The sequence below is a fragment of the Geotrypetes seraphini genome, chromosome 2 (genome assembly GCF_902459505.1).
Source record: "Geotrypetes seraphini chromosome 2, aGeoSer1.1, whole genome shotgun sequence".
Lineage (NCBI taxonomy): Eukaryota > Metazoa > Chordata > Amphibia > Gymnophiona > Dermophiidae > Geotrypetes > Geotrypetes seraphini.
This window is the reverse complement of record NC_047085.1, coordinates 155,645,620-155,673,036: the sequence shown is the minus strand read 5'-3', so window position 1 is coordinate 155,673,036 and position 27,417 is coordinate 155,645,620. Positions and strand designations below refer to the sequence as shown.

The following is a 27,417-nucleotide window of genomic DNA, read 5'->3' as shown; positions in this document are numbered from 1 at the left end:
GTGGAAGTAAGGAAGAAGTAGGGAATTATAGGCTGGTAAGTCTGACTTCTGTGGTAAGCAAACTAATGGAAACACTTTTAAAACAGAGAATGGTGAAGTTTCTGGAATCCTGTGGATTACAGGACCAGAGGCAACATGGATTCACTAGTGGTAGGTCTTGTCATCCAAATCTGATCAATTTCTTTGACTGGGTGACCAGAGAATTGGATAGAGGGAATGCACTAGATGTGGTGTATTTAGATTTTAGCAAAGCCTTTGACAGTATTCAACACAGACGCCTAATAAATAAACTGAGTGCCCTCGGGATGGGTCCCAAAGTGACGGGTTGGGTCAGGAATTAGTTGAGTGGAAAGCAACAGAGGGTAGTGGTCAATGGAGATTGCTCTGAGGAAAGGGATGTTACCAGTGGTGTGCCTTAAGGTTCTGTTCTTGAGACTGTTCTTTTTAACTTTTTTATAAACAATATTGCTGAAGGGCTGTCAGGCAAGATTTGCCTCTTTGCAGATGATACCAAAATCTGCAATAGAGTAGATACCCCGGATGATGTGAATAATATGAAGAAAGAGTTAGTGACGCTTGAAGAATGGTCTGAAATATGGCATCTAAAATTTAATGCTAAGAAATGCAAGGTCATGCATTTAGGCTGCAAAAACCCAAGGGAACAGTACAGTTTAGGGGTGAAGAACTTATGTACACGACAGAAGAACGGGAGTTGGGTGTGATGGTGTTAAGATGGCCAAACAGGTTGAAAAGGTGATGGCGAAAGCTAGAAGGATGCTAGAGTGGATAGGGAGAGGTATGGCCAGTAGGAAAAAGGAGGTATTGATGCTCCTGTATAAGACTTTGGCGAGACCTCTTTTAGAATATTGTGTACAATTCTGGAGGCTGCACCTTCAAAAAGATATAAAAAGGATGGGGTCGGTCCAGAGGAAGGCTACTAAAATGGTGCATGATCTTCGTCATTAGGTTTATGGGGGACAGACTTAAAGATCTCAATATGTATACTTTGGAGGAAAGGCGCGAGAGGGGAGGTATGATAGAGAAGTTTAAATCAGATCTTTATATGTGATGGGTGTGAGTTTTTTTGCCAATGACAAAAACACCACCAGCTATAATATCATCAATGATTGCTGTATGATATATATGCCTATATTGGCAAAAAGAATAACAGCCAACAACCACATGTGACAAAGAAGAATTGGTACATTTCAACTGAATACAAACAGAGGATCACCCCCCCCCCCCCCCAAGAGGACTGGACTCTGATGTCCTCCCAGGTTACAAGGAGACACCCCCCCCTCCCGGAATAAACTCCTAACCCCACAAACCCCCCCCAACCCCCCTCCCATCCCAAAGTCCTCAGAATAAAGAAAACCAAGGTCAGACAGGTGGGGTAAGATATAACTGCAGTCTGTTCAAAATTTGACTGCGACTTCTTGAAGACAAACTGTCCAAATAAGGAGACCAAGTGCAAACAAAGTCTCTTGTTTTCTATGAATGTAGATCTTTAGGGTGTAACCCACTGCTGGTACATTTTTTGCAGTTTTTTGATTTGTGTGTTACTACTTAGTTTTTGAGAGAAGTTTAAATACCTACGTGGCGTAAATGCGCATGAGTCAAGTCTCTTTCATTTGAAAGGAAGTTCTAAATTAAGAGGGCATAAGATGAAGCTAAGAGGTGATAGGCTCAGGAGTAGTCTATGGAAATACTTTTTTAGAGAAAGGGTGGTAGATGCATGGAACAGTCTTCGGAAAAGGTAGTAGAGACAGAGACTGAATTCAAGAAAGCCTGGGATAGGCAAGTGGGATCTCTTAGAGAGAAGAAGAGATAATAGAAACATAGAAACATAGAAAAAGACGGCAGAAAAGGGCTATAGCCCACCAAGTCTGCCCATTCCAAATACCCGCCCTCTGGTTTCACTCCCCTAGGGATCCCATGTGAATATCCCATTTTCTCTTAAAGTCCGACACGCTGTTGGCCTCAATCACCTGCAGTGGGAGTTTGTTCCAATGATCCACCACTCTTTCAGTGAAGAAGTATTTTCTGGAGTCGCTATGGAACTTCCCTCCCCTGATTTTCAGCGGATGCCCCCTGGTGGTCGAGGGTCCCATGAGGTAGAAGATATCTTCTTCCGACTCAATACGGCCCGTGATGTACTTAAACGTTTCAATCATATCACCCCTCTCTCTTCGTTCCTCAAGTGAGTACAGCCTCAGTTTATTCAGTCTTTCTTCATACGTGAGATCCTTGAGCCCCAAGACCATCTTAGTGGCCATTCGCTGAACCGACTCGATTCTCAGCACGTCCTTCCGGTAGTGTGGCCTCCAGAATTGAACGCAATACTCCAAGTGAGGCCTCACCATGGACCTGTACAGCGGCATCATAACTTCAGGTCTCCTGCTGACAAAACCTCTACGGATACAACCCATCATTTGCCTTGCCTTGGAGGTAGCTTTCTCCACTTGATTTGCAACCTTCATGTCCTCACTAATGATCACCCCTAGATCACGTTCCGTCGTGGTCCTGGCCAAGGTCTCACCATTTAGTATGTAAGTTCTGTGCGGTTATTGCAGATGTGCAGACTGGATAGGCCATTTGCCTTTATCTGCCATTATGCTTCTATGTTTCTATCTACTACTGTTAACTGTAAGTCTTTACTCAATCTCCACCTATTGTCTGCCTGATTCCACGTTAGCTGTTAATGTGGAAATTATCATGCATCAACTGCAAAGGCTACTGCATTAGCTGATAGCATATCAACATCAACAACTGTCTCAGCTTAATAAATGTGCACCAGAGGCACTTTTGACCCAATAACTAGCACTCACCAGGCCCAATTAGTGAATAAGGCTGCTGTAAATCATATTTGACTCACTTGACATTGTAGGGCAGTACACGAGCCACTTGTTGGGTGTACGCTACTACAGATATTGTCTGCCTGCCCGCCCGCCCGTCTCCGCCTAAGCTGCCTCTGCCGCCAGGGATCCCTCCTTCCTGCCCACCCCCCTCTGTCAAAGCCAACCCAACCCCAGCCCCTACTCCTCTCAGCTGGACCCAGCCTCTCCCCAGTTCCTGATTCCTCCACCTTCCAGGTTCCCACCGCTGTATTTTAAAAACTTTGGGCAGCCAGCAACACAATGAAACCATCCTCCTGCCATCTGCCTGCCTGCCATGGAAGTGTTTTTTTCTGTAGCCTATGCTGTAGAAAGAATACTTCTGGGGCACTGGAAGACGGTGGGAGGCAGGCTTCGCTCCTGATTTCCCCACCTACCAGTTACCCGCCGCTGTATTTTAAAATTTTCGGACAGCCGGAGGTGCAACAAAGCCAGCCTCCTGCCATCTGCTTGCCCCAGAAGTGTACTTTCTGCAATGTTCTGCCTATCCAGAACGCTGCAGAAAGAATACTTCCGAGGCATGCAGGCAGACGGTGGGAGGCAGGCTTCATTGCGCCTCTGGCTGCCCAAAGATTTTAAATTACAGTAGTGGAGAGCTAGTAGATGGGGGATTCGGAAATTGGGGAGAGGTCAGATCCAGCTGAGAGGAATGGGGGCTGGAGTTGGGAATAAGGGAAGGACAGATACTGCACGGTCTGGGGGTTAGGAAGGGAGGAAAAGGGAGATGCTGCCAGAGGGTGAGGGAACAGGAAAAGAGAATTGTTGTATAGGTGTGGAGTGAGAGGGAAATACATGGTGCAAATGGGGAAAGAAATAAAGAGGAAAATTGGGCATAGAATGAGAGGGGAGAGAGGGCGAAATGCATGGAGAAGAGAAGGATGAAAAGGAGACCTGCTGAATATGGTGGCGGAGAGGGAACAAAGGGACAGATTGAAGGGGATGCAAGGTGGAAGAATATTGGACATAGTGATGGAGGGATAGATGTGGCATGGTTTCAGGGGGAGGGGGGTTCAGGGGTGGGGGGGGGTGCCGGCAGGAGGGAATGGGCATCCCAACTGCTGGGTATGTTGTGGGGGGGGGTGCTAGCAGGAGGAAGAGGGCATCCCTTCTGCCGGGTTTTGTTTCACGGTTTGTGGAAGGAGGGTGTGGGCATCCCTCCTGCTGCATTCAGTGTGCGGGGTTTGGGGGTTCCCTGCTGCTGCCACTCAGCTGATCGTAGCAGGGAGATTCCCTTGCCACAATCAGCTCTATGGCAACGCGATTCTTTAAACGGCATCTGAGACATGGATGCCGGTTAGAGAATCGGGGTGGTTAAGCAGGGTTAGGCCAGCCACAATTCTATATAGGATGCCGGTATGCGATTCTCAAAAGCCGCTTAGGTGGATGCTGAGACCAGGCATCCTATACGGAATCAGGCCCTTAGTGCTGATATTTGAGTATTGGCCAATGCTGAAAATCTGGTATAGATTTAAATACTATGGTTAGAGACTGAATTCAAGGTTGAATGCATCATTTAAAAATCAAGGAGTTTGTGCTTAAACTGTGTTATATTCTTATACCATTTTTATAACATTATATTTCTGCACAGGTAACTATTGTCATCAAGTATTTCTTCCAGTTTGGATTCTTCCCCTGGAATAAAAATGTGGAAACATACAAAGACAAACCTTACCATCCCCCAAATATCATTGGTGTTGAAAAGAAAGAAGGATATGTACACTATGACCTAGTTCAGCTCCTTGCATTGTTTTTCCATAGATCCATTCTAAAGGTATCTACATTTTTTGCAGTTCACTTTTCCTGCTTGTGATATTTTTAAATATTCTCTGTTGTTATTTTTCCAAGATCCCTCTGCAAGCCTGTATTTATGTGAAAGTACTTGTGAAAATGGGGTCATTTTAGTCTATTGGTTCTAACTTAAGTTTCTCCAACATTTCTATCATATGGATAAGGATAATGGGTCCTGAAGAAAGTACACTAAGGATCATCATTTGTAGCTTGCAAGGATTTTTTGTCCTCCACCATATTTCATAGTAGCATGCCTATAACATCACTGTAAACAGAGTGGTCTGATTTCTAGGTCAACTCTTGAGTGAATGGGTGCTGGACCTCCATCAGAGTCTTAAGGAAAGTACTTATACTAATTGTAGTTCCCAGGCACTCCAGCTTTCAGATCAAGCCAGTACGAATTGTTGAAGGCATTACAAAACTTAAAGCCCAATATAATCCACACTGAAGAAGAAACACTGGACTTTAAATCCCTGGTTCCCAAACAAGGATGTCCACATAGAGTTCAGAAGTATAGTTGATATTATAAGCAATTGTTCAACAGAGTCAAGAATACATATTTGTAGCAGTCTATTAGCGGCTGTGTTTTATATTCCTTAATAGTAGAATATAATTAATAGTCACATCTCTTAAGTTATTTTATTCCTGTGTGCCAGTGCCATGGTTTATGGGATGAAGATGATGGTGAAAGTTGTACAAATAAAGATGAGTCCGACGATGAGCTCTCAGAGATGTCAGGAAGAGATTCAGTTGCTTCTTTAAAGTCAGTGAATCTGGCAGCGTCTGTGGAATCCATCCATGTGCACTTCCCCGAACAACAGACAGCAATCAGAAGGAAAAGCTCCAGTGGTGGCTCACAAGTTTCACACAGGTCCAGCTTCTCCTCACACAGGTCTAAGAGAGGTAGGTTCTCACAGAAGAACTTTAGGTCTGTTCTGAACTCTTGTTTTACTGTGACTGATAATGTTCAAGCCAGTTATTTACAGATATTAAAAACAGTCTTGAAGGCACTTATCTGTATATGTAGAACAGTGTTTCTCAAATTGCCAGTCAGGTTTTCCGGGTAGAAACATAGAAAAATGGCTGATAAAGGCCTAATGACCCATTCAGTTTCCCTTTTCCCACCATCCACTATCTTCTCTTCTTCCTAAGAGATCCCACATGCCTGTCCCATGCTATCTTGATTTCAGATACAGTCTTTATCTCCACTACCTCCACTGGGAGACCATTCTAGTAGGAATAAGGAGGTATTGATGCCCCTGTTATAAGACTTTGGTGAGACCTCATTTAGAATATTCTGTATAATTCTGGAGGCCGTACCTTCAAAAAGATATAAAAAGGATGGAGTCAGTACAGAGGAAGGCTGCTAAAAATGTGTGTGGTCTTCGTCATAAGGCGTATGGGGACAGTCTTAAAGATCTCAATCTGTATACTTTGGAGGAAAGGCGCGAGAGGGGAGATATGATGAATTGATGCCCCTGTTATAAGACTTTGGTGAGACCTCATTTAGAATATTCTGTATAATTCTGGAGGCCGTACCTTCAAAAATATATAAAAAGGATGGAGTCAGTCCAGAGGAAGGCTGCTAAAAATGTGTGTGGTCTTCATCATAAGGCGTATGGGGACAGTCTTAAAGATCTCAATCTGTATACTTTGGAGGAAAGGCGCGAGAGGGGAGATATGATAGAGATGTTTAAATACCTTTGTGATGTAAATGCACATGAGTCAAGTCTATTTCATTTGAAAGGAAGCTCTGGAATGAGAGGGCATAGAATGAAGTTAAGAGGTGATAGGCTCTGGAGTAATCTAAGAAAATACTTTTTTACAGAAAGGGTGGTAGATGCGTAGAACAGTCTCCCAGAAGAGGCAATACATCTCCTCAGTCACGGCACCGCAAACATGAAACTCCCTTCCTAACCACTTAAGAGAAGTACGCTTTTTGGATAGATTTAAGAATAAGCTAAAATGTTTTCTTTTCAGAAATGCCTTTGATCTTTAAGTCAGGCCCTCTCCATTTTATTCAAACTTTCCTTTCCCTGCAGTTACTCTTCCCTTCTTTTTCTTTTCCTCTTCGTTCTAATTCCTTCGCTTCATTTCTAGTTGCTTTCTTCTATGCTTTCTTTAGATTCCTATTTACCCATCCTGTTGTCCTTCCCCTACTTGTCTTCTTTCTTACCCAATATTGTATTTCTTACCCTCCTTTCCCTTTGGTTAGTCCCCAATTATATAGAGAGGCAGTGATACCAATAACGGAGATTACACCGTCCCCTTCACTGCCCCGTCACCGCCATTCCCTTCACCGCCCCGTCACCATCACCACCACCCCCTTCACTGCCCCGTCACCATCACTGCCATCCCATTCACTGCCCCATCACCATCCCCACAGCATCCATACAAGCCTCAGTACTGCAATATTTAGCTTATTCCTTCCTTATTAATCAGTTCTGGCTGCTGAACTGGAGAAAGAGATGTTCAGCTGGCAGGGCTTTGTTTATAAATTTTTATCAACACAACTAACATACTACTTTATCCTAAAGCAAAAAAAAAAAAAAAAATAGAATTTTTTTTCTACCTTTGTTGTCTGGTTTCTGCTTTCCTTATCTTCTCATTCAATTCCTTCCATCCACTGTCTCTCTTCTCTCTGCATCTTCCATTTGCTCTGTTACTGTGCCTCTCCCTTTCTCCCCCCCCCCCACTCCAAATTGGTCTGGCACCCATCTTCTTCCCTCCACTCCCCCCATAGTCTAGCATCTCTGTCTTCTTCCCTGTCAGCATCTTCTCCCCACTCTCTCTTCCCCATTTCCTTTCAGCATCTTCTCCCAATCTCTCTTCCCCATTTCCCTTCAGCATCTTCTCCCCACTCTTTCTTCTCCATTTCCCTTCAGCGTCTTCTCCCCACTCTCTCTTCCCCATTTCCTTTCAGCGTCTTCTCCCAATCTCTCTTCCCCATTTCCCTTCAGCGTCTTCTCCCCACTCTCTTTTCTCCATTTCCCTTCAGCATTTTCTCCCCACTCTCTCTTCCCCATGTCTCTTCAGCGTCTTCTCCTCATTCTGTCTTCCCCATATCCTTTCAGCGTCTCCTCCCCACTCTGTCTTCCCCATGTCCCTTCAGCGTCTTCTCCTCACTCTGTCTTCCCCATGTCCTTTCAGCGTCTTCTCCCCACTCTGTTTTAGCCATTTCCCTTCAGTGTCTGTTCTTCTCCACCCCACCTTTCCTTCCTTTCTCCCTCCCTGCCCCTTACCTTTGTGGCACTTTTACCCTCCCCTGCAGTGATAATACCTCTTAGCTGCTTCTGCCATGCACCCGCGCCTCCCCCCTCCCCCCGTACAACAGGCCCAGTCCGACAACTGTACCGACAAACCTCCCTGCTCTTTATCTTCGTGGCCGGCGATTTCTAAACTGCCTTCTTACAGCAGCTGGAGCGTTGAAGTTGCATATGGCTGCCAGAAAGGTCATCTCTGATGCAACTTCCGGTTGTGTCAGAGATGACCTTTACGGCAGCCACACACAGCTTCAATTCTCCGGCTGCTGTAAGAAGGCAGTTTATAAATTGCGGCCATGAGGTAAGGGGCAGGGAGGGAGTAGAGAGATGTTGGAACTGGGCGATGGCAGAAGCGATCAGTAAGGAGGGAGGGAGCGTGATAGGTGACCACGCGTGTTCCCTCCCTTAACTGTGGGGACAAGGCCATTCACCACTCCACGGGGCGGTGAATGTCCTTATCCCCGTAGCCATGGTGAACACATATTTTTCCCCATCGTTTTGACGGGTTACCCGCAGCTACCCGCGGCTAGCCATGGGTAACAGCCATTGTGTCATTCTCTAATCTGAATCCAATGCCTACTGAATGAACAGTGTAGCCGAAGCCACCATTTCCACCTCTGTTTTTTCCAGTAAGTTTGTTAAATCCAAACTGTCCATTGAGAGACCTTGCTAATCCTTCACTGATTTCTTCTTTTCAAGAGGTAAATAGTAAAGTTTAGATATTGGTGGGTAAGAGACTTCTGGTACTTTTACAACCTCTGACAGATATATCTCTTGAACATATCAAGAGCTGTAATAGAATATACTTTAGGGAAATTAATTAGTCTGAGGTTTTGTCGTCTAGAAAGATTTTCCAATACCTCCAGTTTAAAATTAACATTTCCACTGTCTCTCATCATAAGTTGGCATTGGTTTTGTAAAGTCTCAATTTTAACCTCTTGTTCTTGATAATTAGACTCCAACTTTTACACTTTATCTTTTATTTTTGATGTTTCTGTTAATATTCCAGTACAATGAGAGGTTAAAGTTTGTATCTGAGTCCGCAGAGAAGTTTGTAATGAGGAAATAGCTTCCCAAATAGAGTCCAAATCAATAATTGGAGGTTTTTTCAAGGGAGAGACCAAAGGTATAGATCCTAAATCACTTACGGCCTCTTTTGCAAAGCCACGCTAGCAGCTGTACTGCGCTAACAACCTCGAAGTCCATAGAGATTTAAAGGGCTTCGGGGCTGTTGCCGTGTGGCAGCCGATAGCGCAGCTTTGCAAAAGAGGCCGTAAGTTTCACAGTATTTGTAAACAAATCCGTTGAAAGTGGATCCTGTTTTCCCCCTTTTGTCTGCAAGGCACTACCGAATTGCAGCTGAGCTGGTAATCCAACCTGTGATTTTTGTGCCACAGAGTCATCTCTCCCACCGCGGTCTACAGGTTGGGCTGTGTCACTCTTCTCTATCTGCGTTATCAGATTTATATTGAGAGAGTGGTTGTACCGGACTTCTTCATTCCTCTGGTGAGAAGCTCACTGCCTCGAGGGATGTTCTGGAGTCCTCCGTTTGGCTCCCACCTCCAGCCGAGGACTATTGTTCCGGAGCTCCTCTAGTCCCACACTCTACAAAGGTGTCCATTTGACTAATCATTGAGCTGACCTGGGTTCAACAGGAAAAACCTGTGTCTTTGCTTTCCTTTTTACCATCAGTACGCAGGAAAAGGTACAGTGGCGTCCTGTCGAGCGCCTTCAGGCAGCCATCTTAATCATGCTCTGCCCAGTAAAGTTGTCAAGTGGAATATTTTAATTGATAGACCTTACTGTCATAAGGGTTAACAAAGAACTCACATTCAATCATCTTCGCACATGATATACAAGTTCTACATTTGTGATGTGTTCCTGCTTTTCTAAGTTGTCTGGATTCCCTGAAGAAGCAGACTAAGAAACAGCTTCCCATTGGGATCAGGACAAATGTTCTGAGAAGGGGAGTCTAATGGATGTATTATGAGGGGCTGCTGAAAAGTTTTATGCCCAACCAACAAAGTTGGGGCAGTCTCCATCGAGGGCTATATACTTAGTCCAGTGATTTTCTACTTTTTTTGTTGTTGTTGTTCCATTGCAAAAATATGGAACGAAAAAAGTGGAAAATCACTGGAGTAATGTTTAGCCCTTGATGGAGAATGTCCCAACTTTGTTGGCTGGGCTGAGAACTTTTCAGCGGCCCCTCATAGATCTTCAGTGAATTTTTGGAAAAGAGAGGGGGAAAATATGTTTCAGTGTTGCATAGTGTCATAATAATTTTGAAATTGCTGTACAATATCATTACCCTTTAGATGAGAGACCCCTAGAGAGTCAGTGATTTGAGATATTCTAAACCTATTCATTTTATGCTTAGATATTGTGCTAAAGTTACTGGTTTTGTTGCTTTCTGCACAGAACCTAGAATTTTTAAATGCATAAAATATATTGCCTCCTATGTTAAAATGGAGTTATATTTTATTACTTCTGTTGTCCTTTTTCATAAAATGTAAATATCTATAAATCATATTGTCTAATCCTTGTTCTTGGGACTTCTCCTTTTTTTTTGCAATTATCTGTACATATTCACTGGTGTAGGGAGCACAAGTACCAGAAACAGCAGTCAGAAAGGAAGTAGCATACTGAGCATGAAACGGAAGTCCAGGAAGGAGCTCCTTTTGGAAAAGCTAAAAGAACAGCTTATAATAGCCAAAGCATTTACCATTAAAAAGTGAGTATGAGATTCTATTTTTTGCCAAGATGACTGCACTGGGATGAAATGCATAATTTATTCAACAAAGTCCAAAATCTAGACATATCAGAAATTGCATACTGTACATAAAAATTTTATAATGTATTTATTTTGTTTTACCTTCACATAGACACCTGTTTGCTAATGTCTTATCATTTTTAGAATTCCTATGAGCATCAGAGCAGCGTTGGCGCATTTAGCGCTCTGGGCTGAGGTAGAAACCTCTACCGTGGCTTAGTAAAAGAGGGTCTAAATTTGGTGCAGAGGTTGCTACATCTTGACTATATTAGATTTGTATCAATTTTCCATTTTGGATTATAGTTATTAATTTGTTATTTTTATCCTTCACAAAGTATTAGATTATGAAGATATGACTGTGTAGCAACATGTTACGATATTTCATTTTTTAGGTGTTAGCTCCTTGTATAGTTTGAGCATATTCCTCATTTTTAATTTTCCATGAATAATCTATGATTTGTATTTAACTCTCAAATCCAACACAAGCCCCTCGAAGAACCCAAATAATATTAAACAACACCTCCGACCTGGTTTACAGCACAGTAACCCTAACCATGAAACAACCAAAGAAACCGCAAAGAAAGTACTTGGTGTCACCACCGGCACCAGGCTCCACAGCCAAAGGTGGATAATTCACTATCAGCACCTGTGTTCGAGGAGCCGCCATGTTTAATCCTGGAGCTGGATTGAAAGACTGACCGCCGTTCTCATCTTGAGGGTGACGGAACTAAATCGCGCGAGACAACGGCACGCCGACAACTGAGCGCAGACAACTGAGCGCAAGGTTGACGGCGCGCCGAAGAACAGCACTATTTTAAAGGGCTCTGACGGGGGGTGTGGGGGGGAACCCCCCCACTTTACTTAACAGACATTGTGCTGACGTTGTGGGGGGTTTGGGGGCTTGTAACCCCCCACATTATACTTAAAACTGAACTTTTTCCCTTAAAAACAGGCAAAAAGTTCTGTTTCAAGTATAATGAGGGGGGTTACAACCCCCCAAACCCCCCACAACGCCAGCGCGATGTCTGTTAAGTAAAATAGGGGGGGCTTCCCCACCAACAGCCCCCGTCGGAACCCTTTAAAATAGTGCTTTTCTTCGGCGTGCTGTCAACCTTGCGCTCAGTTGTCTACGCTCAGTTGTCGGCGCGCCGTTGTCTTGCGCAATTTTGTCTATGAACCCATCTTGAGGCAGCTTATGATTAGCGAAACGCTGGCCATTGTCGATGTGTGGTGTCTCTATATCTATCTCCGTGTGACACTGCCCTTTGAGGTCACCCTAGGCACCAGTAGCTCTAAGCACTAAGCGGACCTTTATTCACTTGCATTGCACAAGGCTTTTTCTTTGTTTGAAATATTATTTGAGGAGGTTTTTTATGCCAATGATTTAAATATACCCCATTGAGTCTCTACCTGTCTACAAAACCTGAGTTACCGGTTTGGTGGAGGGGGGATATGAGGCTTTTTCCTACCTCTAGATAATTTTCATAGAAGAAGCGTTTTTGAGGTGCTGATAGTGAATTATCCGCCTTTGACTGTGGAGCCTGGTGCCCGTGGTGACTTTCTTTGCAGTTTCTTTGGTTGTTCATGGTTAGGGTTACTGTGCTGTAAACCAGGTCAGAGGTGTTGTTTAATATTGTATTTAACTCTGACATATTTTCATTAAATTTTATATTATTATTAACTGTGCTTAAATAAATGCTGTCATTGTACAATTAATAACCACTCATATGTACCTACATGTCACTCTTTTGGTCTGGGTTCCTCTGATATTTTGCTTGCTGTTCTATTTTATACTATCACTGTGTTTGTTTGTTTATTTATTTATTTATATTCCATACTATAAACTAGTGGCCTCTTTTACAAAGCCACGCTAGCGACCCTGAAGCCCATAGAGGCTGCTGCTGCGCGGCTTTGTGAAAGAGGCCGTAGGTGTAGCATAGCGAAATGTAGATAAGTATAGGACAGCAAGGGAACAAAACAATACAAATAACTAAAGTTTCCAAGTTTTATTAAAATTTGATATCCTGCCTAAAAAAATTGTCTAAGCGGTTAACATCAATCATATTACAATCTTTCTAAAATTTAGGGGGGAATATAATTAAGACTGAGCACTAACAGGACTCATAGAAATGAACAGGGAAGGGGGAAGAAGTACATAAAAGGTTAGTACATGAGGGGAGGGGAGGATGCTCTTCCTTCATTCATTTTATTCCATGGGTGGGAGTTACATATTATAGGCATCTTTAAATAAAAATGTTTTAAAGTTTGTTTTAAATCTGTCTAGAAATCAACATAATAATGTTAGTAACCCATAAGCATATCACAAACAGCCAACAAATATAAAGGCCTGGTGAAATAAATGTGCCTTCAACAATTTCCAATGCCCTGAGGGCCTAATTCTCTAACCATGTGTCCCGATTTTAGGCAGTGGTCCATGAATCAAGTCTTGACTGTCTATTAAATTTCTCAAGTGCACTGGTAATCGATTCTATTCTTCTGGGGACTATAATGAAAAAGATGCAAGCCCTCATTTCTTAAAATGAATCTCTCTTAGGGCAGGAACTGAAAGTTATTGTTGGTTATTGGATTGCAAATCAAAAGTAGGGGGTGTAGATTCATAAAAGTGAGGCAATATTGTGGGTTAAATCATGAACCTTATGAATGAAAAGCAGTTTCTCTTACGTTCCTTCCAGATTCCATACTCTAGGTGTTCAATCCCAACCCACAAATTGGGAGTTGCAGAAATCCAACACTTTTCTGAGCACATGCATCTCCTCCTTAGACTGAGAGTTAGAACAATAAACAGTTTCAATTTCTAAAAAGCAATCCATGCAGAAGTCTTTTGAATTGCTCTTCTTCTTTTTCTTCCTTTTTTCTTAAAGTTCAGCCTTTTTCTGTGGCTTCACTGCCTTGAGACCTCTTTTTCAGTGGTTCTCTGTCAGAAAAAAGGGCAAAGTCCTGTAAATCTGGACTGCTGCTTCATGGAGCTCTGGGCAATTCAGCTGCAGTTCCTCGCTCTCCACTCCATTCTGGAAGGAACAACGGTGCACGTATTCTCTGATAACACCATGGCAGTGGCGTATGCAAATGGGCCACAAAGCTACCATGCTGTTTTGCTGGCCAGAATAATTTCTTCTGTCTGTATTGGCGGCCCATGTGGCCAGAGTCGACAATGCTCTAGGCGCCTGGGCCAATCAGGCCTTAGACTTAGTGGGGATGGGCGGACCCGCTATGCCTAAGGCCTGATTGGTCCAGGCTTCTAGAGCCTGGGCCAATCAGGCCTTAGGCTTCGGAGGGATGGGCCGGGAAGGGGCGGGCCCACCTCATTTCGACGAGGCGAGCCTGCCGGCTGGACGGGCAAGACCCATCTGGCCAACAAGAAAAGGTTAGTTTGGTGGGGGGGAGGTTTGGGTGCTGTTAGCTCGGAGGGGGGGGGTGCGGAGGGGGTACGTCTTCCAGCAGGAGGGATTAGGCACCCTCCTGCTGGTGATCGGTAGTGTCAGGGGGGGGGCGGCAGGAGGGTTTGGGTACCCTCCTGCCAGTGATCGGTAGTGTCGGGGGGCGGTCGGTAGTGTCGGGGGGGCGGTCGGAAGTGTCGGGGCGGGCATCTTACGGCAGGAGGGTTTGGACACCCTCCTGCCAGTGATCGGTAGTGTCGAGGGGGGCGGTCGGTAGTGTCGGGGGGGCATCTTCCGGCAGGAGGGTTTGGGCACCCTCCTGCCGGCAATCGGACAGGCGGCTGCGGCCCGCTATACTTATAGCGACAGAGGGATCTCTTGCCGTGATAAGTGTAGCAGGCCGTGTCTAATCTAAACTGATTCTCTAACCAGCGTCTGTACCATGGACGCCGGTTACAGAATCGGGGTTTAGTGTAGGCCCGATTCTGAATAGGACACCTCTCCCGGACGTCCTATACAGAATCAGGGCATTAGTGCTTACAAATGGAGAAAGGGTTTCTGATGTTACAGTGGGTGATTATCTGGCATCCAGTGATCACTGCATGGTACAGTTTAATATTAAGATGGGTATAGAGAGGGCTTATTCAAAAGCAAACGTTCTAGACCTTTAAAAAAAAACTAACTTTGTTCGGATGGGAGATTATGTCAAGGAATTGTCTGGATGGGAATGTTTGGAAGGAGTGGAAATGCAGTGGGCAAAACTGAATGAAGTAACTTGAGTGACAAACCTTTTTTGTAAGGCAAGTAAGTAAAAGTAAGAGGAAAAGAAGGCTGCTTTGGTTCTCAAAAGTAGAAGCTGAGAAGGTAAGGAATAAGAGGTTAGCTTTCATAAACTACAAAAGATTGCAGAAAGAGGAAGACAAGCAAAAATATATAGAAAAGTTAAGAGAGGCTGGTTGTGTAGTCAGGAAAGCAAAGATGCAAATGGAAGAAAAAATAGCTGACATGGTAAAACGGGGAGACAAGACATTTTTTAGATATATTAGTGATGGGAAGACATGTAAAAGTGACATTGTGAGACTCAAAGGTGAAGAGGAGAAATATGTAGCACCATAAAGAAAAGGCTGAATTACTTAACATATATTTCTGCTCTGTGTTCATGGCTGAAGTGTTGGGATCGGGACCGCAGAAGACAAACGTGAATAGGGATAGAGGAGTGGTAGACTCTGATCGATTCTCAGAGGATTGTGTTCATGAGGAGCTAGCTAAATTCAAGTTAGACAAAGCGATGGGGCTAAATGGCATACATCTGAGAGTCAGGAGTGGTACCGGAGGACTGAAGAAGGGCGGATGTGGTCCCTCTCCTCAAAAATAGAAGTAAGGAAAAAGTAGGGAATTACAGGCCGGTAAGTCTGACTTCTGTGGTAAGCAAATTAAAGGAAACACTTTTAAAACAGAATCTAGTGAAGTTTCTTGAATCCTGTGGATTACAGGACCGGAGGCAACATGAATTCACTAGAGGTAGGCCTTTTCATACAAATCTGATCAATTTCTATGACTGGGTGATCAGAGAATTAGATAGAGGGAGTACACTTGATGTGCTGTATTTAGATTTTTGCAAAGTCTTTGACAGTATTCCAAACAGACGTCTAATAAATAAATTGAGTGCCCCGAGGATGGGTCCCAAAGTGATGGGCTGGGTCAAGAACTGGTTGAACAAAAGGTGACAGAGGGTAGTGATCAATGGAGATCACTCTGAGGAAAGGGAAGTTACCAATGGTGTGTCTCAAGGTTCTGTTCTTGAGCCTGTTCTGTTCTTGGGCCTGTTCTTTTTAACATTTTTATAAACGATATTGCTAAAGGACTGTCAGGTAAGATTTGCCTCTTTGCAGATAATACCAAAATCTGCAATAGAGTAGACACCCAGGATGGTGTGAATAACATGAAGAAAGATCTGGTAAAACTTGAAGAATGGTCTGAAATTTGGCAGCTAAAAAATGCAAGGTCCTGCATTTGGGCTTAGGGGATGAAGTACTTATAAGAACATAAGAATTGCCGCTGCTGGGTCAGACTGGTGGTCCATCGTGCCCAGCAGTCCGCTCACGCAGCGGCCCCCTGATCAAAGACCAGCGCCCTAACTGAGACTAGCCCTACCTGAGTACGTTCTGATTCAGCACAAACTTGTCTAACTTTGTCTTGAATCCCTGGAGGGTGTTCTCCCCTATGACAGACTCCGGAAGAGCATTCCAGTTTTCTACCACTCTCTGGGTGAACAGGAACTTCCTTACATTCATATGGAATCTATCCCGTTTTAATTTTAGAGAGTGCCCTCTCATTCTCCCTACCTTGGAGAGGGTGAACAACCTGTCCTTATCTACCAAGTCTATTCCCTTAAGTAACTTGAATGTTTCGATCATGTCCCCTCTCAATCTCCTCTGTTTGAGGGAGAAGAGGCCCAGTTTCTCTAATCTTTCGCTGTACGGCAACTCCTCCAGTCCCTTAACCATCTTAGTCGCTCTTCTATGGACCCTTTCAAGTAGTACCGTGTCCTTCTTCATGTACGGCGACCAGTGCTGGATGCAGTACTCCAGGTGAGGGAGCACCATAGCCCGGTACAATGGCATGATAACCTTCTCTGCTCTGTTCGTGATCCCCTTCTTTATCATTCCTAGCATTCTGTTCACCCTTTTCGCCACCACCGCACATTGCGCGGACGGCTTCATCGACTTGTCAATCAGAACTCCCAAGTCTTGTTCCTGGGAGGTCTCTCCAAGTACCTCCCCGGACATCCTGTATTTGTGCATGAGATTTTTGTTACCTACATGCATCACTTTACACTTATCAATGTTAAATCTCATCTGCCATATTCCTCGAGCTTGATTATGTCATGTTGCAGATCTTCGCAATCCCCCTGAGTCTTCACTACTCTGAATAACTTTGTATTGTCTGAAAATTTAATCACCTCACTCGTCGTGCCAATGTCTAGATCGTTTATAAAGATGTTGAAGAGCACGGGTCCAAGCACCGAGCCCTGCGGCACCCCACTCGTGACGCTCCTCCAGTTCGAGTATTGTCCATTTACCCCCACTCTCTGTTTCCTATGATCCAGCCAGTTTTTAATCCACGTGAGTATTTCACCCTCGATTACATGGCTCACAATTTTCCGAAGTAGTCATTCATGTGGAACCTTGTTAAATGCCTTCTGAAAATCCAGATATACAATGTCGACTTGGGTGTGATTGTATATAATGATCTTAAGGTGGCCAAACAGGTTGAATAGGTGATGGTGAAAGCTAGAAGGATGCTAGAGTGGATAGGGAGAAGTATGGCCAGTAGGTAAAAGGAGGTATTGATGCCCCTGTATAAAACTTTGGTGAGACCTCATTTAGAATAGTGTGTACAATTCTGGAGGCTACACCTTCAAAAAGATATTAAAAGGATGGAGTCGGTCCAGGGGAAGGCTACCAAAATGGTGCATGGTATTCATTGTAAGGCATATGGGGACAGACTTAAAGATCTCAATCTGTATACTTTAGAAGAAAGGCGGGAGAGGGGAGATATGATAGAGACGTTTAAATACCTACGTGATGAAAATGTGCATGAGTTGAGTCTCTTTCATTTGAAAGGAAGCTTTGGAATGAGAGGGCATAGGATGGTGATAGGCTCCGGAGTAATCTAAGGAAATACTTTTTTACAGAAAGGGTGGTAGATACGTGGAACAGTCTTCCGGAAGAGGTGGTGGAGACAGAGACTGTGTCTGAATTCAAGAAAGCCTGGGGTAGGCCTGTGAGATCTCTGAGAGAGAGAAAGAGATAAAAGTTATTGTGGATGGGTAGACTGGATGGGCCATTTGGTCTTTATCTGCCATCATGTTTCTATGCTTCCTTCTCAGTCTGGGTTCGGTGCCTCTGGAACATCCACAGCACTTTGGTGTTACGGCATGGCTCTTGAGCACTCAGCCTTGATGCAGCGCAGTTCTTCAGATGTAGTTATCTCAACATTTTGCGGTTGCAGATGCCCTCTACTATGGCTTTTTATGCCAAAGCTTGGAAAGCTTTCTACTTTGGTGTGCGAAGGATCATGTGGAACCTGAGAGGGCTCCTATTTTGGTGGTCCTGGTCCTGCAGGCTTCGAGAAACATTTTGCAGTAGCCTCCCTTGTAGTTCAGGGTGTAGATTTTTTGTGCTTCTGAGCAAGCAGAGGCTCATCCAGATTTATGAGGGGGGTGCACTTCATTTGTGGCCTCCCTTGCATCATTCTTTCCCTTTGTGGAATCTTAATATCATTCTTCAGGGCTTTTGGGGAAGTCCTATTCCAGCTATTGATGACAGCTATTGATGACAGCTACTCTTCTGGATCTGACAATCAAGACAGTCCTTCTCGTCACCATTGCCTTGGCACAGCATATTTCGATGCTTCAGGCTCTTTCGCACACAGAACCCTTTCTCCATATTCCAGATGCAGGAGTTGTTCTTTGTACTGTACCTTCCTTTCTACCAAAGGTGGTTTTGCCTTCCATGTCAACTAGGAGGTTCTTTTGCCTGCGTTTCCTTCCTCAGGCTCGGAGTGACAGGATCAGATCCTGTGCAAGTTGGATGTCAGGAGAGTCTTGCTCCACTATTTGGAGAGGGCTAATGATTTCCGGCTATCTGATCACCACTTTGTCCTGTCTGCTGTGCCTCACCTCACCATGGTCAGCCAGCATTCAAGTCCTCGATTGCTCAATGTGTTCAACTGGCCATTTTCCACAACTTTCATTTCCTGTGGCAAGCAGCCGCTGGTTTCTCTTGCAGCCCATTCGACTAGAAGTGTGGCTGTGTTGTGGGCAGAATCTTGCACAATTCATCCAGCTGAAATTTACTTGGCTACTTGGTCCTTTCTTCATACCTTTCCCAGTTTTACCAAGTGTATGTGGCGTCTCGCTCAGATGCTTTTTTGGGACCTCGGTGTAAAGGGCAGGCTCTTTTGTCCCTCCCTTGCTGCTACCATTGCTTTGACATGTCACCTAGTATATGGAATCTGGAAGGGACATAACAGAATAGAAGATTAGGTTTTTACTTTCGATAATCATCTTTCTGTTAGTCCCTGTAAGATTCCATACAACCCACCCTCTCTGTTTACGCTCAGTTGTTTGGAATAGCCTACTTCTTTCTGCCTCGATCATTCTCCTTGCAGGCTTGAAGACTTTCCAGCCAGTTGACGGATTCTATGGGGAGTTTTCCACTTCTGTGAGTATGCATAATTGAAGGCTGTCTCATGTGGGTGCTCGTTGCACACAGGAGATTAGTTCTACATTGTTCCTCAATATTTTGATGTGATGAATGTGAAAAGCTAAAAAAGACCCAGCTCAGATGCAAAAAACATGATTTGGTGAATCAAGAAGCCTTGAAAGAATGTCTCGTCAATCTTTTTGATGCTTCTACCAGTGATGCATTAGTCATAATGAAAATCAAAGAAGACAGACAATTTCTAATCATGCAGAGGCAAGATGTTTTGTCATGCACCATAGCCAGTATTGCCATTGTACTTGCAAAGAAGGAGGACAGAAAGAGAGCATGAGAAGAAAGATTTAGTAAGTTTGAAACCAAATCAGAGGCAGAAAATGTCATTGTCAGTAGTTTTACATAACCAAATGCTACTTCTCTCCCTCTGACTAGTTGATTATCTGATTCCAAGAATACTGCTGAAGTTGACTCTGACAGTTGTTCAAATTCAGATGCTGATTTTGAAGTCAGCAGAAACCCTTGTTCCAATTCTCAGTCAAAATGGCCAAAGGTGAACAACCTTGCACATCCTGAAGTTGCTGGAGCATTAGATTGTGTTAATTTGCTGGACAGAGGTGCCACATTTGCAATTGGTTCTGTTGCCAAAGCACATGGCCATGATGTAAAAGAAATGACATTGTCAAGAAGCTCACTCCGACATTCATGGTACAAGAACTGTGAGGAAGCAGCCACTCTGAAGGATGAATTCCATGATGAAACGACAGAAATTCCATTACTACTGCTTAGAGATGGAAATCTCCTCCTGGACATTACTGGAAGTAAAGAAATTGTCAACAGAATTGCAGTACTTGTAATTGGTAATGGAGAAGAGAGGTTACTCAAAGTTATAAAAAATTGGCCATGGAACTAGCAAACAGCAAGCTAAAGCCTGCCTCACAGCACTGGATGAGTGAAGAATTAATATGCATAAAATCATTTTGTGAGCATTAAAGCATCCTAATATAGGTTAACATTAGATGAACATATGAAGAAAATGAAAGATGTCAAAATATCAGAAAGAAAAGAACAAAATCCCAAAATCCTGAAAATGTTTTTATCTATGCATATTGGTACTCTGCACTTTCAGAGGGCAGTTTCATAAAATGATGCCTACTTATAGCATATTCGGTAAAAAAAAAAAAAAAAAGGGATATACAAACTTTATCAAACATCAAAGTCAAAGGTCAAACATGTGCCTAAAATAAAGGTTTGATCACCTACAGCAGCCATTAGAGTTCCCTAGTTCTGTTTTCCTTTTGGGTACTCATTCTCAATCATTCAAGGAATGGATGATTGTTAGGACTCTGCTTTACCCGCATCCTCCATCGAGAAATTTGTTGTTCGCTCTGCGTGACCCTCTAGCATCAGTGCTAGCAGTGAGGCGGCTCTGCCGGGGCTGAATACAACTCTCAGCCCAGAAGAAAGGCTTCCGCCCACACATCCTGGCGTGGAGAGGCTCCCAGAGTCATCGATGGAGCAGGTCAGCAGTGAGGCTGTCTAGGCATCAAACGGAAGAGATGACTGGGGCCAGGAAAGAGGAGCCGAAGGAGGATTGTGCTGTTTCTGGAGTAAAAGGCAGGCAAGGACCTGTGGATTCTTCTGAGGAAGAATGACGGAAACAGCAGGGAAACGGTGAGCTCACTTTCTCTCCCATGATAAGACCTGTCCATGTAACCCTAGATTCCATCTGGTATGAAGTTGCCCAAATGGAGAAATTATTTCTTGGAAATAAATTAATGGTGGATGTTTCCCTACAAGAATGTAAGTCACCCCTAGTCGCTTAGGAGGCAAAGAACTTTGAACTAGAGAGGAGTATGGGAGAGGTACAACAAGATCTGAAAGTTTTGAAAACCAATTCCTTAGTGTCTAGAAGGAGATATGAGGGGCTAAAGAACAAAGTGGAGAAGTTAGAAAATCATGCACGTAGGTTAAACCTCCGTATTGTTAATTTTTCATAATCTAAGAGCCCCTATTGAGGTACTCAGGACATACCTGTTGGAAACTAGGGGTTTCTAAGGAAGCCTTCCCACTCCTTTCCAGAGCATATTTCTTACCAACGAAGATGCGACAAGCTTCAAGACAATGGACAATGGACAAGACTATGGATAGTCTGAATTTGACACAATTCCTGGAAACATCAATTGAAGAAGAATGTGAATGATATACCCTCCTTGTGTCCTTTGTCTTTGAGTCTGATAAGGACTGGATGTACTGACAATACTTTAGAAACCAGAATTAGCTGTTTATGGGTGGGAAGGTATGGGTTTTTCCAAAAGAAAACAGTTTTTGTTACTTCGCCCCCAGGTGTTATCCATAGGGGTGCTTTTTCATTTGTGTTTTCCTTATAAATGTTTAATTATTTTTGAAACATATAGATACCTTTTCTATGACCCAAAACAGCTAAAAGCTTTTTTGGAAAACAAACCTGTGGTAATGGTCCCAAGGGAGGATGTGAGGGAGTTGGATGTAGATACTTACCTCCTCTTCTATTAAACTGTGCTAGCAGTTTTTAGCACAGAGAGCCGGACAGAATGGGCGGCCCTGCTCCTGATACTCATAGGAACTCTATGAGTGGCTCCCCGCGCTAGAAACTGCTAGCGCAGTTTAATAGAAGAGGCCCTTAGGTGTTTGGGAAGATGTAATTGATATTCTGTCTAGGTTCCCGGATTTAGTTTGTAATTGATTTATGCTTTATTGATGCCTCTTTTCCTTAAATTTCCTCTCACTGTATTGTGGGCTTATAGGGAATTCTATTGTTTAAATTTAGGTCAGAATATAAAAAAAAAAAAAAAAAATTCTAATTATTTTTTCCTTGCTAAATTTTATTGTTGCAATTGAATTCTATTTGCTGATGCATATAAATGCTGTTTATTTTGAAAAATGATAAATAAATAATAATAATAATAATTTAAAATAAAAAAAATGAAAGTCAGTAGGAGCCAGCCATTTGTTTGATTTAATTTCTTTTTCTATCCCACTTCTTCATTTTTCAGTCTTCATACAAAAACTAATTGATTGTTTTATTGATTTTATGGTATTCTAGTTTGTTAATTTTGGATAATAATTTTCTATTTTCCTGAATTTGTTCAAATGGCTTAATCTGCCTTTCTACTCTTGCATTGTTTTAACCCCCTCCCCCCTTTTTTTATGAAGCCACATTAGTGCTTTTTATTGCTGGCCGTGGTAGTAAAGGCTCCAACACTCATAGAATTCCTATGAGCATCGGAACTTTTACTGCTGCAGCCGGCGATAAAAAAAGTGAATGCAGCTTCATAACGGGAGGGAGGGGGGAGTAATTTTTTACTGGTTTAAACCCTAGATACAGTGCAATAATGACCATTTATCTGATTTTTGTTTTTACAGAACCCTTCAAGTGTATATTCCCATCAGACAATTTTTCTACAATCTCATCCATCCAGAATACAGTGCCGTGACTGATGTTTATGTACTGATGTTCCTAGCAGATACAGTGGACTTCATTATCATTGTGTTTGGCTTTTGGGCTTTTGGGGTATGTCATCAGAGACTTGTTCTTGGACAGGAATGGCAGGCTGATTCATTAATTTTTCTGTAAGTTTAATTTATGAATAATTGACTAGGGGCCAGCCTAGTGAATCAGTGACAAGTACTGTTTACTGCCATGCAGAAAGTCCCAGGTCAATACCTGGGTCAGGTCTTCTGCTCCCCTTGTTGCTTGCAGCTGAGAATGCAGCATCCCAGAGCTGAAGGGCACCATGATCATTGCTTAAAAGTGATGTTAGGTTGCCATATTTAAAGCCCCTGATTTCAGGGTTCCAAAAGGAACCCCCAAGCATTGCTCTTAGTCAAAGACTATAACAGCAATAACCTGGCAAGATATGCTGAGAGCAAAGGAATATCAAATAAGGAAATAAAGTCCCAAGTGGTTGTGAATGAAGGCTGGACTACCAGTAAGACATATTATATTATTGTTAGTCCCCAGTTATTAGTAATTAGGTCTTATTGCATAAGACAGGACCTGTGTTAAAATAGTGATAAAATAACATGTCTTAATGGTATCCTACATTGATAAATTCCATCCTTAAGTTGGAAATACAAGAAAGCCAGGACAAAACCAAATAAATAACTGTCTTATGCCACCTCCTCTGAATTCAGTGATATTGATTTTGTCTCAAAAGATCAGTGATTTTGCTCAGTTTCTCACAAGAACAGCATGAGGGGAACCTGAACAGAATGAAGAACCCCAGTCCTACGTGGTGGCTGCTGAAATAAAGACGAGTTTGCTCCCACTTAATGTATTCTGTCTGTCATATGTGCACAGAAACACTCAGCAGCTGCAGATATCACCTCCTCACTGTCAGAAGACCAGGTGCCAGAGGCTTTCCTTGTGATGGTGCTGATTCAGTTTGGGACCATGGTGGTAGACCGAGCACTGTATCTTAGAAAAACTGTAATGGGAAAAGTCATCTTCCAGGTTATACTTGTATTTGGTATACACTTCTGGATGTTCTTCATACTGCCTGGTGTGACAGAGAGGTAAAGCATTCAGCATGAATTGATTGCCTATTTTGTAACCTCTTTTTGTTTGCCTTTGTTGCATTTTGCTTTGCTTAGGGATATTACTTAGCATTGTCATTGCCATGTTTACATAGTAACATAGGGCTCCTTTTATCAAGCCGCACTAGCGGTTTAACGCGCAGAATACCGCGCGCTAAACCGCCGGCCGTGCTAGCTGCTACCGCCTCCCTTGAGCAGGCGGTAGATTTTAGGCCAGCGCGGGGGTTAACATGTGATGAAACATTGCACGCATTAACATGTGCTTGATTAAAGGAGCCCATAGTAAATGACGGCAGATAAAGACCTGAACTGTTCAGCCAGTCTACCCATTTTTTATTCTCATTAAAAATACATGATTAAATTAAGTTTTAAGTTTAAGTTTTTATTAGGATTTTATATACCGCCTATCAAGGTTTTCTAAGCGGTTTTACAATCAGGTACTCAAGCATTTTCCCTTGTCTCTTCTTTGATATTTCTGGACCATAGACTAAAATCTACCTGGTATTGGTCCTAGGTTCCAACATCTAAAGAGGCAGGATATATATTGTAAAGTCTGGCCAGCAACATCCTCATTTTCCAAGTTGGTGGAGTTCCCATTGATGCCATCCCCAGCCCATCCTACACCGAATCATCATATATGGGACACAAACCATACAAATCTGTCCAATACTGGCATTAGTTCTTTAATTTATACCATTTGTTTTCTAATTAAGATCATCTGTGTTTACTTATCATAAGAATGCCACCACATGAATGCTATGGCCTTCCCCCCCAAAAAAAAAAAATAAAAACCAAAACCAAAAAAACAACCCTTGCAATTTGAAGACTTCCCAGATATGTCTCTCAGTGTGGGTCCAAAGGGATGTTCAAAAATGGTCTCTGCTGTTTTCCTTCTTTTAAATTTAAGATTCACATTAGGGATTTGAGTTTCTTCTGTATTAAAACATTATAAAAATGAGTAACTCTGACAGTGATTCAACATCATCCTATCTCCTGAAAAAAATAAAGCTGTCCAAAAATTTCAGCCATCCAAAATGCTGTAAAAGGGGTTTTTACTTAATAATGTAAAATTTTTGTGATACAAAGGTTGATGTTTCTAAAGAAAAACCTATGTGCAGTCTATTTGGTGAGATTCTACTGTAAGTTGAGAGGCAACCATTCAAGAAATTAAACCTGAATAAAAATGAATTATTATATATACACAATTGGAGACTTTGCCAGGGATTTCCAAGATTTCTTCCATTTTTAATTATTTTCAAAATGCTTGAGTACCTGAATAAATTAATGTAAACCGTTTTGAGCTCCCCTGGGAGAACAGTATAGAAAATTGAATAAATAAATAAAATACTGCAGTGAGAAGTAGCTGAATGATACTTTGGTGAGGTAAATTGTGCTCAAGGTGGAATTCATTCTATTAAGAACTTTCACACAGATAAATGATCATGTAAGCCCAAATGGATGTATGAGTACTGAGATGCTCAGTCCTTTGTCATTTTGCATTCCATTGGCTTTACTGGAATACCTATAAAGAGCATCAGAGTCCAGCAAACCACTATGAATACAGTGAAACTATTGAGAGACTTCTACCTCTTGGCCAGTATTTTGGAAGCACAAAAGCATGTTGGCAAGAACTGCTTTGAAATGTAACTATCGCCATACCTGTATGAATTTTCATAAAAGCTATTGACAAAATTAATAGTACAGTGGAACCTCGGTTTGTGAGTAACCCGGTTTGCGAGTGTTTTGCAAGATGAGCAAAACACTCAGCAAACTTTCGTCTCGCAAAACGAGTGTTGATTCGCTACACGAGCTCTATGGTGGGGTGGGTACCTGCCTGTGGGTGCTGCAGCCCTTGTAGCATGGTGGCTTCCTTTCCCCGGGGTCCCAATGCGGCTCTCCTCCCTCTTTGGCCGATGCCTCCGCCATTCACCAGCGACTCACGGCTTCCAAATCAAGCCGGCCATCCTCCAGACGCATGCACAGGACCTCTGAACTCCTCCTTCAAGCCGGTGCCGCTCCAACAGCACGCACACCACGTACAAGCACGCAGGACGTCCTGCGTGCTTGTACGTGGTGCACGTGTTGTTAGAGTGGCGCCGGCTTGGGGAAGTTCAGAGGTACTGCACATGCGGCAGAATGATGGCGGCCGGCTTGAATCAGAAGCCAGGAGGCGCTGGTGAACGGAAAAGGCATCGGCCGAAGAGGGAGAAGAGCCACCCGGGGACCCCGGGGAAAGGAAGCCACCATGCTACAAGGGCTGCAGCACCCACAGGCAGGTATCCACCCCTGGGCCACCATAGTAAACCTTGGTTGTGGAACTAATTGTTTCAGTTTACATTGTGGCCTATGGGGACATGTGCTTTGATATACGAGTACTTTGAATTACGAGCATGCTTCTGGAACAAATTATGCTCGTAAACCAAGGTACCACTGTATCTTGAACAGCTAAGGTGCAAAACATAAAAAGGGCCCCTTTTACAAAGCCACGGTAGCAATTCCAGTGCGGCAAATGCAACACAGTCCATTCAATTCCTGCCAAATACCACGGCTTTGTAAAAGGAGCTCTATATGAGAGATTAGAAAAATGAGAACAACTTCATTAAAAGAAATACAGTTTTGCAGTAATCAAAATTAAATATTAAAAGCATATCAAATCACTTTACTGTTTATTTATCTATTTATTCATTTGTTTATTTTCACAGAAAATTTAGCCAAAACACAGTTGCACAGCTTTGGTATTTTGTGAAATGTGTTTACTTTGGACTATCAGCATATCAAATACGTTGTGGTTATCCGACCCGTGTTCTTGGCAACTTTCTTACAAAAAGTTACAATTATGTAAACCTGTTCTTGTTTCAAGGGTAAGTACTTTATACCAATGGGGAATGATAGAGGTGGCAGGGAGCGATATATGAATACTGTATTACCATAACCTAGCATTTTAGTGTAATGGGAAAATCTAGTGAACTGTCAGCTCTATTTAAAGAAATGTTACTTCAATCATACTATTAGCAAAACAAACTATGTCATTGTCAGTCACATGAATAAGGATTTTATTATGTCATTTCAGTAGTTTGCAAGATATTGCATTCATTTGGACTTTATTGGAAGTCTCTGTCATTGACCTCATATTTCTCTTCCCAGTTTCCGTCTGGTCCCATTCCTGACTGAACTTCGAGCAGTGATGGACTGGGTTTGGACTGATACCACTCTTAGTCTTTCCAGCTGGATCTGTGTGGAAGATATTTATGCTCATATATTTATATTAAAGTGCTGGCGGGAGTCAGAAAAAGTAAGACATTTATGAAAGCAAACTTTTTTTTTTTTTTATACTGCGGTTTAATTTTTTCAGTGTTTAAATAAGAAAGTCATTGAACACTTCTACATGACTAGATGCTTATTCACTTATGTAAAAATGCAGTTTGAAAATGATCCTGTGTCCCTATGCCAGTGAAACTATACATGCTGTGTACTTCTACCTGTTTGAAAAAGTAGACAGGGCTA

At 42.8% G+C, this 27,417-nt stretch overlaps 1 protein-coding gene across 5 annotated transcripts in view; it reads left to right on the top strand.

Moving 5' to 3' along the window:
• Nucleotides 1–27,417, top strand: part of PIEZO2 (piezo type mechanosensitive ion channel component 2) — a 760,979-nt gene that overhangs the window by 707,237 nt on the left and 26,325 nt on the right. For all 5 annotated transcript variants that reach the window (XM_033934096.1, XM_033934094.1, XM_033934095.1 and 2 more), the window contains 7 exons: nt 4,483–4,665; nt 5,339–5,585; nt 10,544–10,676; nt 22,741–22,888; nt 23,678–23,892; nt 26,616–26,774; nt 27,058–27,205. In XM_033934096.1, the coding sequence (XP_033789987.1) occupies nt 4,483–4,665; nt 5,339–5,585; nt 10,544–10,676; nt 22,741–22,888; nt 23,678–23,892; nt 26,616–26,774; nt 27,058–27,205 (1,233 nt within the window). The remainder of the gene's footprint in view (nt 1–4,482; nt 4,666–5,338; nt 5,586–10,543; nt 10,677–22,740; nt 22,889–23,677; nt 23,893–26,615; nt 26,775–27,057; nt 27,206–27,417) is intronic.